The sequence below is a fragment of the Falco biarmicus genome, chromosome 3 (assembly GCF_023638135.1).
Source record: "Falco biarmicus isolate bFalBia1 chromosome 3, bFalBia1.pri, whole genome shotgun sequence".
NCBI lineage: Eukaryota > Metazoa > Chordata > Aves > Falconiformes > Falconidae > Falco > Falco biarmicus.
The window spans coordinates 48,302,878-48,318,450 of NC_079290.1; the positions used below are offsets into that span (position 1 = coordinate 48,302,878).

The 15,573-nt window shown below is 39.7% G+C and overlaps 1 protein-coding gene across 2 annotated transcripts; it reads left to right on the top strand.

Annotated features, from left to right (window-relative positions):
• Nucleotides 1-640: 640 nt before the first annotated feature.
• LYPLA1 (lysophospholipase 1) lies at nt 641-15,359 on the top strand. Of its 2 annotated transcripts, XM_056330929.1 has the most exons (9): nt 641-791; nt 1,378-1,409; nt 4,550-4,615; nt 6,085-6,132; nt 6,940-7,010; nt 7,601-7,674; nt 8,384-8,485; nt 9,086-9,262; nt 10,690-15,359. In XM_056330929.1, exons 1-9 carry the CDS (start codon nt 723-725, stop codon nt 10,741-10,743), a joined length of 693 nt encoding a protein of 230 aa, XP_056186904.1. In that variant the 5' UTR covers nt 641-722; the 3' UTR covers nt 10,744-15,359. The 2 variants fall into 2 exon arrangements, with proteins under 2 accessions (XP_056186904.1, XP_056186905.1); XM_056330930.1 differs by lacking the exons at nt 641-791; nt 1,378-1,409 and adding an exon at nt 1,034-1,310 and having other exon boundaries at nt 10,690-14,219.
• Nucleotides 15,360-15,573: the final 214 nt, after the last annotated feature.

Here is a 15,573-nt window from a genome sequence, read left to right on the forward strand (position 1 = left end):
TTTACAGAAAACACTCAAACCACAGACACATAAAATTATACTATAAAAGTGCAAAATAATCTGGCAGATGTGTCTGGCTACTTGAAAAATACCTTTAACAGTGAAGGGTTTTTTAGTTCAAACCCTTTCGAAACCGCCGGAAACCCAAAGGCAGAGGCAGCTTTGCAGAGCCTGCCTTGTGACCAGCCTGCGCAGCCTGGCGCCTTCCAGTTCAGCGGGCTCCAGCCGGGCTCCCCCGCGGGGCTTCCCCAGCAGGCGCCGGCACACCCGGGGCCTACAGCGGCCGCACCCGGCCCAGGCCGCAGCGCAGTCGCAGCCGCCGCCGCCTCTCGCGGTCAGCAGCCCGGCCCGGGAGGCCGCCTACAAAGCCCAGGGCGGAATCAAGGGTGGCTGCGCCAGCTCCACGTTCATCTTTTACCTCAGCGGCTCCCGCCCCCGGGCGGGCTCACGGCCCGCTGGCGGCAGCAGCCCTCCGCGCCCGCAGGCCGCCTATCCCGCCCGCCGGCGGCCGCCACTGCGGTGCGGGGTTGCCCTCAGCGGGGAGCGGGGCAGCGGGCGGTGGGCGCCAGTCCGGGCCCCCGCCCCCGGCTGCCGCAGCGCCCGCGGCTGCCGCCCGCGCCCCTCCCACCCGCCGCCCGCCTTCCTCCGCCCTCCTGGCCCGGCGCCCGTCCCGCCTCCTCGCTCCTGGCTGGCGTCCCACTGGCCGCCTCGCAGCCCGGTGTATGTGCGGCAACAACATGTCGGCGCCGCTCCCCGCCATCGTCCCGGCCGCCAGGAAGGCGACGGCTGCCGTGAGTGCGGGCAGGGAGCGAGCAGCGGGGAGGCGCCGGCCGTCAGGGGTCCGCCCTGGCGGGCAGCGGCCCCCGCCCCGCTTTGTTCTCCGCTGCGGTCCCAGCCGCGGGCGGCGGTCCCGCCGGTCGCAGCGGCCCCGCGGCCTGGGGGCGAGGCGCACGGGCAGGCCCGGCTGAGGGCGGGCGCCGCCGCCGCCGCCGGGCGGGCGCCTGGCGGGAGGGGTGCGGCGGGGCGGCCCGGCCCGTGCCGCCTGACAGCTCTTCGCCGTTACTCGCCTGCCGGAGCTGGGCCGCGCTTGGGACCGCTCCGGGGCTGGAGTCTGCGCCGGGCCGGGGAAGGTCATCGGTGTCGCCCGGCGAGGCCCGCGGCGCCGTGTGCCGGCCGAGGGCGGGCGCGGCCGCTGATGGCGGCGGGGAGGCCGGGCAGCGGGATCGGGAAGGGACGGGACGGGGCAGAGATTTCCTTCAAGCAAGTCGTATCGTGCTCGAACTGTGCGCGGTCTTGTGCGGGCGGCTGTGGTACGTGGGTTAGCGCGTTTGTTGGGTAGCGATCTTACACCGCTACGGTTTTGTTTTTTTCCTTTAGGTCATTTTTCTTCATGGATTGGGAGATACCGGGTGTGTATTCTGATCCCTTACATACTTAATAGTTATTACAGTTTCAGATATAAGGCTGCGTGTTGTAAAGACGTGAGCAGTTAAAAGTTACTTGAGCTTCTTCGGCTGCAGTTGAATGCAGCGGCTAACGACAGATGAAATTTCATGTGTGCTGGAATAATGGTGACAGCTATTCATTTAAAATTTCCGGCATGTCTTCAAAAGCTTTTTCTTCGGGTTTTTCAATCATTTACCTAATTTGGTCTGAATGTGATCCCTCTTTTGTTCTTGAGTCAAATTTGGTGGGAAAAGAAGTCTGTGGGTTTTAGATCTTTTGCTTTCATGAGAGTGGGGTCCTGGTTATTCCTGTGCTTGTCTAGACTTGGGAGTTCTTTTGGGGTTGGTTTGTTTGGTGTGTTGTGTGCCCGTCCCCCAGACTTGTGGATTGCTGTTTTGCTACTAGGTGCAGTTAATCCATGGTTTCTTCAGTATATCATACATACATTAAAATCCAGACTCACTCGGTTTATCTAAGCGAGCTCCGAAGCAGTCACCGGATGTCTATGAATTTCTGTGTCTGAAATGCGATCTTCTGACTGCGCCTCCCACTCCCAGCCAATAGCTGCGAAATACCCTGTTTGCCTTGTTCCTGTTACTTCCACATCTGAGTAGAGATGGAGAGTAGGGAATTTCTGGGAGGTGTTCTAAGAGTGGCGTAATGTTTCCATTTGAAGCTTGTGTGTGCCGAGATGTAAGCACACATTCATTAAAGACATTAACAAGTTAGGAGTGTGTTGAAACCTTTTTTTGTGGGAGACTTTAAAGGAATTGGCACTTAGATACTGCAAATAAGTAGCGTTAATGTTTCGTCTATTTAGCTCCCTTATGGGCAAAATTGTGTAATATTTTTTAAAGAAATTTGGTTTTGTTACCTGGAACGTGAATATTGTCTCTAGGTTGGAACTTGCAATGCTTAAGGCACAAACTTTTCCTGAAGAGCTAAAAAAAAAATCGGCTGTCAAAATTGAAACTTGTGTAACTGGGATACTTAAAAAGGGTCAAGTCCTTGCACTCGACAGTATTGTACAACTGAGGATGTTTGCTCTCACTTGTTGTGCCGACACACCACCCTGTTTGTGTTATCCTTTTTCCTTTCTGCTGGTTGGATGCAGCTGAAGCAGCAGTACTGCCTGCATCTTGGCACCAAATGTTCAGCAAGTGATTATAGAATTTTTTTGAGCTTTTGGAATTTGGGTCTTTGTAAGTCTGGCTGATGTGGCTTTGGCAAGGGGAAAAAACCACAGAGATTTGCTTTTTTAACATAAACTGTATTCATTATACAAATGTATTTCCATTTTGATGACAAAGCTAACTCACAGTCTCAAGCTTGCAAATACACTGAGTGTACTGGAATGTATGCATGAACAAGTCATAACACCTCTGTGGAATTATGGTGGTTTAGCTATATTTGTTCCTTTAGTCCACTGCAGATCAGATTAGCTGAAACGTCCTTTGACGTACTGCCATTTTGAGAAGTAATTAGCAATTTTGTAATCTCCCACAGTTTAAACTGACCAGTTCTACTTCACATGAATTTTTAAATTGCTCACTTCGGTTTACCAACTGTATTTTTTCTGCTCTGAGAAGTGTCTAATAGAGCTTATGTTCTTTTTCTCTCTTAGCTCCTATATAAATGGCACTTAAAGATTGCTACATACTTGTCAAAATCTGAACAAAAGGTACAACATATACAACATAAAGGATTGTTCTAAGGCAGGGGTCCTCAAACTACGGCCCGTGGGCCAGATACGGCCCCCCAGGGTCCTCAATCCGGCCCCCGGTATTTACAGAACCCCACCACCACCCCTCCCGGGGGTTGGGGGGGAAACCAAGCAGCCGCAGATGACTGCCTGCCACTGCATCCGCGTGCCGGCCCTCTGTTTAAAAAGTTTGAGGACCCCTGTTCTAAGGAGTCTGCGTAAATGTGTATACAATGTTGCTTTCCAAATTTGTCAGATTAATCTTACAGTTGTCTAAAAAAAGTCCCCAAATTCCTATCTGACTTTTTTGTCAGTCATATTTCTGCTTCAGTTTCTTATTTGGCCTTCTCCTAATACTGCAAATACCATGCAATATCACCCACAATTTGTATGTATAAAAGTACTGGTAGGAAGCAGGCTGAGATATACAGCCAGTGTTTCAAATGTCCGTTCTGTCTGTGTGCTTGAAATATCTTTAACTTTAGGTAGCATACATTAACTTTTCAGGATGGTATTAAAATTCAAACTAAACCAAACATGCTTTTGTGGCTTGTCTGCTGTTGGTCTGATTGGTGCAGCTGTGTCACTTATGAAGTCATTAAACATGTTTTCTGCTTAGAATAAACTTCCCAGTATCTAGTTTAGTGGGTGAGTTTGGAATAGAATACTGAGCAGGGAGAAAAATCAGGAAATACAGGTACTATTGAGCATTCTGGAACACCAAATACAGGCTCAGGCAGTGGTTCTGCACAGGTTCAGATTTGGGTCCAGCTCAGCTTATCTCTGTATGAGGCCTGGAGTGAGTCTTTCAGAGCTGTTTGTTTAAATTATGCTTTCCAGTTTTCTGGTTTGTAGGAAGCTTGATAACTCATCTGCCATGCTGATCTCACATTCATCTGGGTATTCATGCAGCGTGTACTTGAGTTTAAAAAGATAGCTGCAATCTGGAGCATTGCTCAGGACTGCATGAATCTAAGAGCATTTGAACTGAGCCAAAGTTATTAGGTCTGATTGAGTAGGCTGGCTCCACATAGAGTTAGCTTAGATGTCAGTTCGCCACTCTCTTATATCAAGAAATGTGGTTCAGAATAAGCAAAGTTGGCTGTGAAAGAAGCTGCCTCAACTCCACAGGAGCAGCAAAACAGCTGTGCTGCAACTATGACGATCAAAGATAAAGTCTCCCTGGCTTTGTGTATGCAACAAATATTCAGAAGCAGAACAAACCTTTTACGTTTCATACTATATTCGTAGCATGCTACAGTTCATATAAAATTTTTCTAGAAATGTGTTTTGATTGATCTAATCCAGCACATTTCATACTTGGTCTGTGCTGTTGCACTGACGTAGAAGTAAGAGCTGAGGCAAAACATAAATGCCATTTAATGTATTTTTTGTTAACAGGCATGGATGGTCAGAAGCGCTTGCAGGTATCAAGAGCCCCCATGTGAAATACATTTGCCCACATGCGTAAGTTTGTAATTTTTCTTGTTTTACCTTTTTCTGTAGAGTTACGCACTAACACACTTGCACAGATGATGAAGTCAAATATGATTTGGATGTCTCTGCATTTTGTTTATATGTTAAAAAAATACTCTAAAATGTTGATAATATTGTTAGTGTGTGAGTTACTTTAGGTCAAATCTGCATTTTTATTCATATTTTGCTTTTGTAACTATTTCAGAATGAAAACATTTGGAAAGTTTTATGTGCAAAGTTAGATTATTTTGACTTTGTTTTCACTGGATTGAGTTGTTTTGTTGCATTTTCTTTCCCTCCAACATTCAATTGTGAAAAGCCAGTGTTACAAGGAGCAGGTTTTGTATTTTATTGACCATTAAATATACTTTGTATTAGATACATGTACTTCTTAAACTTAGGTGCGTAGATGAAATTTCCCTGTTACCTACAGAAAGTTTCAAAGATTCACAGAATATTTGTATTTTCAGCAAATAATGCAATTTGAGCTGTTCTCGTGCAGTTTGAGAAGTGAAATACTTCTGAGCAGTGTCAGGAATCAGTAAATAAATTAAGATCTATGTGGTATTTACTTAATGATAGAAAAACTAATTAAGTATAATCTTGAATTTATTTTAACACAAAATTCAGATTGTCTTTTGCTCCAACAGTCTTGGGAGACATGGAGCATGGATAATAGGGAGATAAGTAAGCGATGTTTTGGTGTATTACTGATTACTGGGCTGTGATTTATTTCTTTCTTTTACCACATGGCCACGCTTTGCTGAGCCGTACAAAAAGAGCTTAGTGATATCTGCTGTTCTCTTTGCTTGCCCTTTGTCTTCTTTCTTTCCCCGCAGAACATAAGTTCCTCAGTTTCAGTAGATTAGAACTATAGCTGGATTTGATCCATGGCATGGTCCATTGATGTTGTTTTGGTAAGACAAATGCACCATAAGGGTGGGAATGTGTCCTGCAGTGAAGGCAGGCCTTAAGCAGATTCAGTTGTTGTGAGAAGCACGTGTGGCCAGACTTGATCCACCACTATGCTGCATTTGGCTGCTTCCTTAGGTTTGCTGCTGCTGCTGCATAAGGTGTCTTCATCCACTGAGCATGTGTATGGAACTGTGATAAGTAACTGTTACTTAGAAATAACTGAATGAGGTGGATATATATATATGTATGTATATATAAAATATGTATGTGATATATGTGCAGTCACACACACACATATATATGAGCTGTCCATTAATGTTTTGCTTGCTTTCCATAGAATGGTAATTCAATCCTGAATATTAAATGTGTTTGGGCTGGCAGGTTTCAAGAGAGATTTCTTGAAAAGATGCTACTAAGTACCTAATGTTAATTATGGTTTAAAAGTAAGACAAAATTAGAGATATGTAATTTCATGACATAGCTGCATATTCATTATTAAATTTCAGTATATGTCTTAAGTCAGTGGTGTTCGTTCTCATTTCTAGGCCAGTTATGCCAGTTTCTTTGAACATGAACATGGCTATGCCATCGTGGTAAGTATTTGTTCAGTTGCAGATGATTCTAATGAAAAGATATCTAGGCGTTTGAACTCATTGTTCTTAATTAAAAATCATGAACAACCAGAAGGGCTGGTTTTAATCACATGGAAGTATAAAAGCTTTTTGCTTTAGTTCTGTTACTATAAAAGGGCTTTCATGAGTATGCTCTCTACTTGTGTGTCTGTGGTAGTGGTTATTCCTCAGGACTAATCTGTATGTCTTAAAATATAAACCCTAATTTATTTTACAAGTATAGTCTGGAGTCTGTGTTGTGTATGAATTCATAGTCAGTAGTAGTAGAGTTTATTGCTACTAGTGAGTAATATTTGGTGGGGCAGTAGGATATCTAGAAAGTGTTCTTTAGAACATCTATTCTGAATAGAGAACAAGAAAAATATGGTAGATTTCAGTGGTCTTAAACTAGTCCTCCTTAGGTTTGTGGGGTTTTTTCCCATCAAGTAACTTGTGCTTGTTTTTCATATATTTCTTCAAATGGTATTCTAATTTTGTACCTGCAACTGATAAATTGAAATTCCTGCTGATATTTTTGGAGCAAATATCAAAACTGAGCTGTTTAATCTGTAAATTACAGAAGATAAAACTCAGAAAAGGTTTTTTTACTAGATCTAGCCTTTTAGCCACATTCACAGATTGTTCGCTATTTCTTGTAATCTGTGCATGGTTGGCACTAAATGATGTTAGCTACACATTTTTGTGTGGAAATTATCTCAATTTTATTATTTGTGTTTTAAGTGGAATGGATGCTCTAATGAGTAATGCTCTTGTTGATGTTTTTGTAAGGTTTGATATCATTGGACTCTCTCCAGATTCACAGGAAGATGAAGTTGGGATCAAGCAGGCAGCGGAGAATGGTATGCTTAGGAATGCTTTTTATCTCTTAAAAGTACTTCCATGCATTCTTAAAGATGAATTATCAGTCTGAAACAGATTTGTCATTGACAGAATTGTTAGGGAAAGTAATAAGTATATACTGTATTATTGTTGATCAAACTTTAGCTAAGTGCATTGTTTGTTGTTTTGTTTTCTTCTAAACTTCATGAGTAAGTAGAGTAATTCACCAGTATAAACACTTCATATCTCAAATAAGAAAGGGACATGGTAAGCTTAGTGTATTTTTGTTTTTAAGACCACCTGAGTAACACAGCAGGTTAGAGCTGTATGAGCATCCACTTATGATGCTGGATAGTTAGGAGAGGGATACCATCTTCCTGCCAGTGGGGCTTTTGTGAGACTTACTTGCATGTTTTTCTCTTTGGAAATGATGCAGTGGCACTGGAATTTCTGATCATGCTCTAGATCCTTTGAAGCTTTTTGATGTATAGCAAACTAGATTTTCCTTTTGCTAACTTTCTGTTGACATCGGGGAGAGGGTCTCTTTCCTCTTCTAGACGTTCTACAGAATGGAGTAGTTTTTTACTACGGACCTTTATTTATGTTGCAGTTAAAGCACTGATAGATCAAGAAGTAAAAAATGGAATTCCTTCTAATCGAATTATTCTGGGAGGCTTTTCTCAGGTAAGGTATGGTTGGAAAGAACTGTGTCTTTCTAAGGAAGTAACCTACCTTTCCTAACGTGGGAAACCCAGATACCTGAATTGAAAAGAGCTGATGTTATGTGCTTCTAAAATTGTAAGATGGTATTTTCCTTTGCCTTATCAAATGAAGTTTTTTATGCAAATAATTAGTATTCACGGGAAAATAAACATGTGTGTGGAAAAAAGTACTAAAATTAATAGTCTATGTAAAGTCTTTATGCATATAACATACATAGCTCTGCTTGAAAATCTTTTTAGTATTTCTAGTTTAACTTTAATTTGATAGATATTTGATGGTCTGGATTTATTTGGGAAATTCTTCTCTTCATACTTGTAAGACATCTGTGGTAGGGTCCATACACCAACTCCCCAGTCTGCATGCAAATAAATTAAAATATTAAAGCAGTGATAATACTGTTACAATTGATCATGCTTCATTTAATGGTTTTTTGGTCCCCCTCCCCAGCTGCTAGTTACAGTAAATTGGCTGGTTTACTTCTGAATTGATCACGTGGGCTTGAAGAGGGAAACAAGGCACAATAAATGTTATACAGGAATACTGGTTTTAGTATAGGTTCTGAGGAAGAATAGATTGAAATAGAAATAGGCTTTTAAAGGAGAACCAGATATCTTGAAACAAGCATTAAAAGGAATGTTACCATTCTAATACTTGCATCTCTTCATCTTAGGGAGGTGCTTTATCATTGTATACAGCTCTTACAACACACCAAAAATTAGCAGGTGTTGTAGCCCTCAGCTGTTGGCTTCCTCTGCGGGCTTCTTTTCCTCAGGTATTTATGTTTCTTTCCTAAGCTAATTTGCACTTGGGGAATGGGTATATCTGCAGATTCTATCTTGTGCAGGAATTAGGGGCCATCGTTAGTTATTACCAAATACTAAGAGTTGTTTGATAACTTAAAAGTTTTTAAAATAGGGCACTAGAGTTTTAGAGTTTGGCAAGTAGGGAAAATGAGGAAATACTCTGTAGATATCGCTACTTAAAATGACATTCCTAGGAAACTTAAAGGATATAGCAGATTTTCCTGGAAGATAAGTTTACTATTTGCCAGTTGTTCCATCTGCAAGGCTCTATCTTATTAGAGACTAGGTTAAACAAAGTATCAGATTTTTTTTACTTGGCCAGAAATTAAATTCTTCTGAAATTAGTGCCAAGATTTTACTTCCAGGTTTTTTAACTGTGTTGTCAGACACAGAGGTTGCTTCACAAGGAACTTGCAGACTTTACATTGGGTTTTTTTCCTTAAGAATTCTACTTACTTGTCATGCCACAGGGCACAGTGCCATGGGGTTATTTTATTGTGAAGATGTTAGCCTTACCTCCACTTACATTCTCTTTCTTCTCTTCTGCCCTCTAACTCCACCCCTAACAGGGTCCTATCAGTGGTGTCAACAAGGAGATTGCTGTTCTTCAGTGCCACGGGGACTGTGACCCATTGGTTCCTTTAATGTTTGGTTCTCTCACTGTTGAGAAGCTAAAGAGCATGATAAATCCAGCCAACATAACCTTCAGGACTTATTCTGGCATGATGCATAGCTCATGTATTGAGGTAATTTTCTGATGATACAGTGTTTTAGCTGGGTCTGTATTTTAATTTTTTTCCTCTCAAAACATATGTATTAGGTGTGGGGTTTTGGGGGTTGGCTAGGTGTTGTGCTTTGTTGTTGTTATTGATGGGTTTTTGTTTTTTTTTTTTAATAAGTCCTTGATGCTACTGACTTATTTTCGTAAGTAACTGAATGCATGGCTGAAAAAGCATCCAAGGCAAAAGTTTGCATGACTAGTGGGAATGTCCTCAGAAGATTGTGTTTTTGGGACTAGACTAGTTAGTCTATAAATTGCTCTTTCCCCCCCTTCCCACTTAATTTTAATTAATTGCTTACTATAAAAAAATAAAAATCACTGACTTGGAAGGCACATTCTCACAGCATAAATCCAGCTTGGTGTTTTGGAGAGAAGAATCCTGTTAGTTCTGTGGATGGAGGCACTGAAGGAACTGGGAGAGAGGGTTGACACTGTGGAAGAGGCAGGCTCAGAACCTGTATTTCTAGTCCTGGCTCAGCAGGCAGCCGAGCTGATGTAATGGCTTGCTCCTGCCAGAAAGGGGTGGATCAGTTCCCTCTGCTCATGACCCCGTGGCCCTCTTCCTTGCATCAGCTCTGGGACTGATCAGAAATTTCTTTCAACCATTGAACTTGCTAAAATGGCAAAAGCTGCTGGCTTCAGTTTTTGCAGCTGTAGTGAGCTGAAGCATCAGAACTCACACAAAGTGTTAGGAGCAAGAAACAGAAGAGCATGCAAGGAACAGATCTGCCATTTGTCAGCAGCAGTAATTTGTTGATATTGCTGCATCTTGTGGGAGCCGTACCTTTGGACAGCCCCTTTGGGACATTTACACAGTTGTATTGCATTTAGGTAGTGATAGCATTGAGTTGTCTCACAAATGTATTAATAACGTGCTCTTTCTTACAACATTGACTTAATTTAAAAAAAAATATTTTTAACATGGATTGGTTTCCCAGTCTAGTTAGCTGTATTGCTTTTCCTTAGGGAAGGAAGCATCATAAGGGTGAAACGGAATAGTTAAGAGGAGCTGCTGGCTTCTCACACTGCTGCTAACTTGCAGAAGTTTGAAGTATAGATTAAGCTATGGGTTTAGCTACATTTCAATCCTATCCATGCTCAGCCTGCTGCTATTCAGATCACTTGATGATTAATATGTAGCTTACCTGCTGAACCTCAGAGAGAGAAGGATAGAAGTCTTTGCTCTTTTTCCTCTATTTTGCCTCTTCTGAGTACCTAGAGGAGTTATTAGCCTTGACTTGTGTGCAAAGTGGTATGACTCTATCAAGTATCGAATTACTCAATATTTGTAGCTGGGCTGCACATTATAACTGAAATGTTGAAACATGATTGTATAGCTGAATATATATTAATAGGGAACTTCAACTAATATATACTTTTATCTTTAAACAGGAAATGATGGATGTAAAACAGTTCATAGACAAACATCTACCTCCCGTAGACTGAAACGATATGTGAGAAGCCTTCTATATAAATACACCAGCATCAACTGTGGTAGAGTGTTAATCTTTTCATATGCCCAATAAGAAGCATTACTTCTATACCTGCAGTGTTACTACTGTGTTGCAAATTTATACTTAAGATGAGGGTTGAATAATACACGTGTACAAGAAATGATCTGATCATCTTTTCAGTATTAATCATACACTGTTGGGACTACACGAATGCGGCAGCTAGGTAACAATGGCAGAATGTAACCTAAGCATACTGTTTTAAGAAGTCTGATTTTTTTTTTTTTTTGCAGAATTTTAGAGTATTTGTACAAGCAATTTAAATTCTAATTGTAGGTGAGCAACATAAATGCAACCAGTTTAGGTATACTTGAGACATGATTTGTTCTTAATACTCACTGAAAACACGTTAAAATGTTTCCTTTATGTAAAGGATGCGTGAAGTACACAATGTGTAACGTAGTGGGCATATGATGGTCGAATAAATGCTACCAAGGACAAAGCTTTAAAAATTAAATGTGAATTGTTACTCCAGATAAGAAAGGTTGTTCTGCTGTAATGGCTAGAAGTCAGTGGAAGTATTTCTTATATTTAAACCACCTCAATCTTTAATTGTTTTCGTATAGGTAGATATTTTTTGGAAATTCTAAAGGGACTTATTTCTTGTTAAACTGTCATTTGTCATTTATTGTCTGTCTCTTTAAAAACTACCATAAACTCATGTCAAATGCTGACTTGAAACAGAATTCTGAGGAAGTGCATAGGATTAATTTGAGTTTCATTTAAAAATTCCTGTTTTCATATTGAATATTCATCTTGTGCTTTTAGTCTTTGTAGCTTTCATTTGTGCAGAAATGTTGATACATTTCATGTGAGCAATTCCAGCATATAGTTTTGATTTTTCTGTCTGTTTTGGAATTATTAACTGAAAATAATGCTGTGTACTGTTGAAGTCTTGCCTGTAACACAGACGTTGACTAATCTGAATTCTTTATTAATAGAAATAGAAGTGCATTTGGGATATAACTTAAACTTTAAATTGATCCCTTCAAATACTTTTTTTTAATTGCATGTTGAGACTTGAGTTTTTTCTGAAAAAGAACAGAGCATTTTATTTTCAAATATATCACTCTACATTTCCCTAGATCAGTATAGCGTAGTAATATGAAGACCTACTATAGGAAAAAAGTAAATCTGCAAGATATAGAATGTCTTTTATCTCAGAAGCTTAAAATTGTAGGATGCACTGGATTACAGAATTTGATGCACACTCGAGAGTTTTTTGCAGTTAAGAGACATAATTTACTTCTGGAAACAGCTGTTCTTCTGTAGAGTTCAGAGGTTGTCACACACTAGGAATGTTTAAAAAATACACAGCAGTTATTACTACATAATGTGCTGCATAACAGTGCTCCATACTATAATATGTTTGCAAACAAAGAATATTCCTGTTTGGGATGCCTCTGTGGTGTCAGCACTGTGCTTTGTACCTGCATTTTAAGGTACTTTCTCCTCTCCCAGCTTAATCATTAATCAAGCGGTCCTCTCACAGTGTCTATGAATTTACATCTGAGGCATCTAACAGTACAAGTGCATAAATGGAGAATTATGCCTTTATATCCCTTCTTAAACACAACTGCTGCCAGAAATCTGACTTGTTCGTTTAGTGTGAGTTTCAGTTTTCAGTGATTTTTTTTTTCATATGTATTGCATTTCATTTTTTGGAAGCTGTTTTTGTTTTGTAATCCAGTTTCTCTGGAACTCAAACATCTCAATATGTAAAATTGAAAAGAAGTTTATTTCTAAATGGTATTGAAATTCTTTGGGAATTCCATCTGTGTGGTTGAGAAGGCATGTTTATTAACTTTGAAGTTTTAATTAGTCTTTTCTCTCAGTCGCTCTGTTCTATAGACCTGCCAATTTGTGTTTCAGTTAATTTAGTTCACAGAAGAAAGCATAATATTCTTATTGTAGTTGTGCCAAAGTTTTGTTGAGAAAACAATATGTCCTACCTTAGAGTCATTCCCAAATTACGTTAGGTAGTTTTGCAGTCCTGCTGAATTGCAAACTTGGTAAGCAAACTATATGTTATTTCTCCTAGCTTTTAGATTTATCTTCATTCCTGTTGTCTAAATGGTTCCCTGAATATTGGCATGTTTCCAGAGTTCTTGCACAAGCTTCTAATTTTTTCCTTTATTATTTCCTTGTTCTGTTTGTAAATTGTTTGATAATGCTGTTTGGCTCTCTTGTTCAACTTCTAATTGTGCTCATTTCACATATTTTTTTTCTTCTGTTAGAATGAGTTTAAAAAGATATTTCTGAGATGTTAAAATGAAATCAGTTTTAGCTTTATTCTGTGTTAGTTTCATAGCAGTTTCTTCGGTTTGGTGAATGTGTTCACAACTTGCAGTCAGTTTCTGGTATTTACACATTTTAATTGAAGTCAGTTTCAACTATCTCTATGACGTTTTCATATGTTTTTCTAGAAATGCTTTATAAGCTGACTTCATTCAAATATTCAGCTATCATAACCAGATTCTTTTTTATACTGTTGTTTTGCTCCTTGCTTTATCTGGAAAGGGCTGTGTAACCAAAGTAAATGTAAGTAAATGTTACAACTTACTCTGAATTTCTGTATTCTAGGAAAAAGTCTCCTCAAGTTTGTTTTGTTTTGTTTTGTTTGTTTTTTTTTTTTGAGGGGAGTGTATGTGTGTGTTGTAGTTGGAGGTTTTTAAAGAGCCCAGAAGCTAGAGGAAATGTCAAGAATGTGTCCTTCCATATTACAGGGTGTATATTCAGCTTCTGTCCTTAACTTCCTGGCTGCTTGGAAGGCTGTGTGTATAATCTTGTAGCTGAACTGCTTCCCTACCTGAAGTGATTTGATGCTGGGATTGTTGTCATAACTGCATGTATTTTTAGGCTGAATGATGGCTCAGCCTGGTGTGGTGGTTTTCATAATACTCTGTTTAAATGGAGAAGTTGGATTGTCAGTGTTCTAAATGTGAATGTCCTATCTTCGTAAACTACAATTTGAAACTGTCCAATAATTAAGTTTGGTTTTTGTAATGTTAGACTTTCCCCAAAATGGGATGATGTCTGTCAAACCTGCAAAAGCATTGATATGAAATACCTTGCTTGCAGATTGGTTTGTTTCAATGGGTATCTAACTCCCTAATCCGTTTTAAATTTCAAAATGGTACTTAAATTTGACTGTAGTTTTGTGCAGTCAGAAGCCTGACTTCTTGTTGGAATATGTTGCCCACTTCTTAATAGACGTGTTGAATTATGTATTATAAGCCAAATCTTCTAGCCATTCTTGGGGTGAACCTGTGCTGGGTTCCATACTGTGGTGAGGGGTGTATAATTTGGTCTCTTCTTCCTGTCTTGTATAATTACAACACAGTAGACTGGTAAAAATACTGTACACTGTAACTGGTATTAGAACTGTTAATTAAAACATGTTCTCTCTAATGGAGTATACTGCACTTCATTGAAATCATTAGGCTGCATCTTTTATGTAGAGGTGCTATTTCTGTTCATGGATATGACTGAGAACAAACTATGTTAATGAAGCCATATGTACAAGGCCTGTGTAACTTAAATTTTGTAAAGAAATACTGAACGCTTACTCTTTGTGTTATGAAATATGAGCCATTTATATTTAATATAGACATTTAAGATGTAATTACTTAGTTTACTCATATTATTTATTGTAAGAAATCTTAATTTTGGAAATTATTTCTGTAGTAGGGAAAATGTGAAAATTTATATCATTGTGAAATAAATTTCAATCAGCATTTGGGCAAGTACTGAAGACTCAATACTTACCTAAAAGAAATCGAGTTTTCATGTCCTGTGAAACAGGCACTTTAGAGGCTTCTTGCAAATATGTTATGTGGTAATGTATGCATGATTCTATAAAATGAAGGAATGATGATTTGAAGTTACTGAAAAGGAAAAAAAAATGTTATGTCTTGCTGCCTTGTTGAGAGAATGCTAAGTGTGATCTCATTGTTTTTCATATTCTGGGTTAATTTTATTTTAACTTGCTTTCTTGGTATTTGCAGTAATCTTGGAAGGTAGAGGAAATTAAAATATTTTCTAGTAGCCTTACTCTAGGACGCTAAAGAGCCAAAGTCTTCTCACTGTGTATTGCTACACCTTTAAAGCTCTGAAGGTTCTGCTGTGTCGGACAGCCTTTGAAGTTACATGAGGTTTGGCATACATACCACTTAACATATTTGTTTAACAAGCAGTTTTCATGTCAGGCATTATGTACACTCTTTAGGTTAAGTAATATTTGAGGCTGATCAGGGGTATACGTAGTGTGAGGCACTCGGGAAAAAATTTGAGATTATCTGTAAAGGGGTCCTGAGAGGGAATGAGGTGTACACGTAGTAAAGGTAGACTTCCTGCCTTAAGCAGTTTAAGGCAACTAAAAGGCTGCTTGTCTCCATAGAATGTGGTGTCTAAAAGTCATTGTGGAGTACACTTAGGAAGTTCCTGAACATGTGGAAATACACGATCGATGCAGTGCTGTATGTGAATATATTATGGCAAAATAAGAGTCTAAGAATAGCTAGTAATAATAAAGATGCAATATTATACAGAGTAATTTGTCAGTTTATATTTTATGAAAAACTTCTTGAGTAATGTTCAGTTTCTATTTATTTTCAGCCCTGGCATCCCTGGGGAGATAATTGTGAGGAGAAACATTGGCTAGATTTAGCATAGTAAAAAAATTTACAATGTACTATTGTATTAAACTTTGTCAAATATAGTATGAGACCACTGGTGTAAATGAAGAAGGTGACTCTTCAGTATT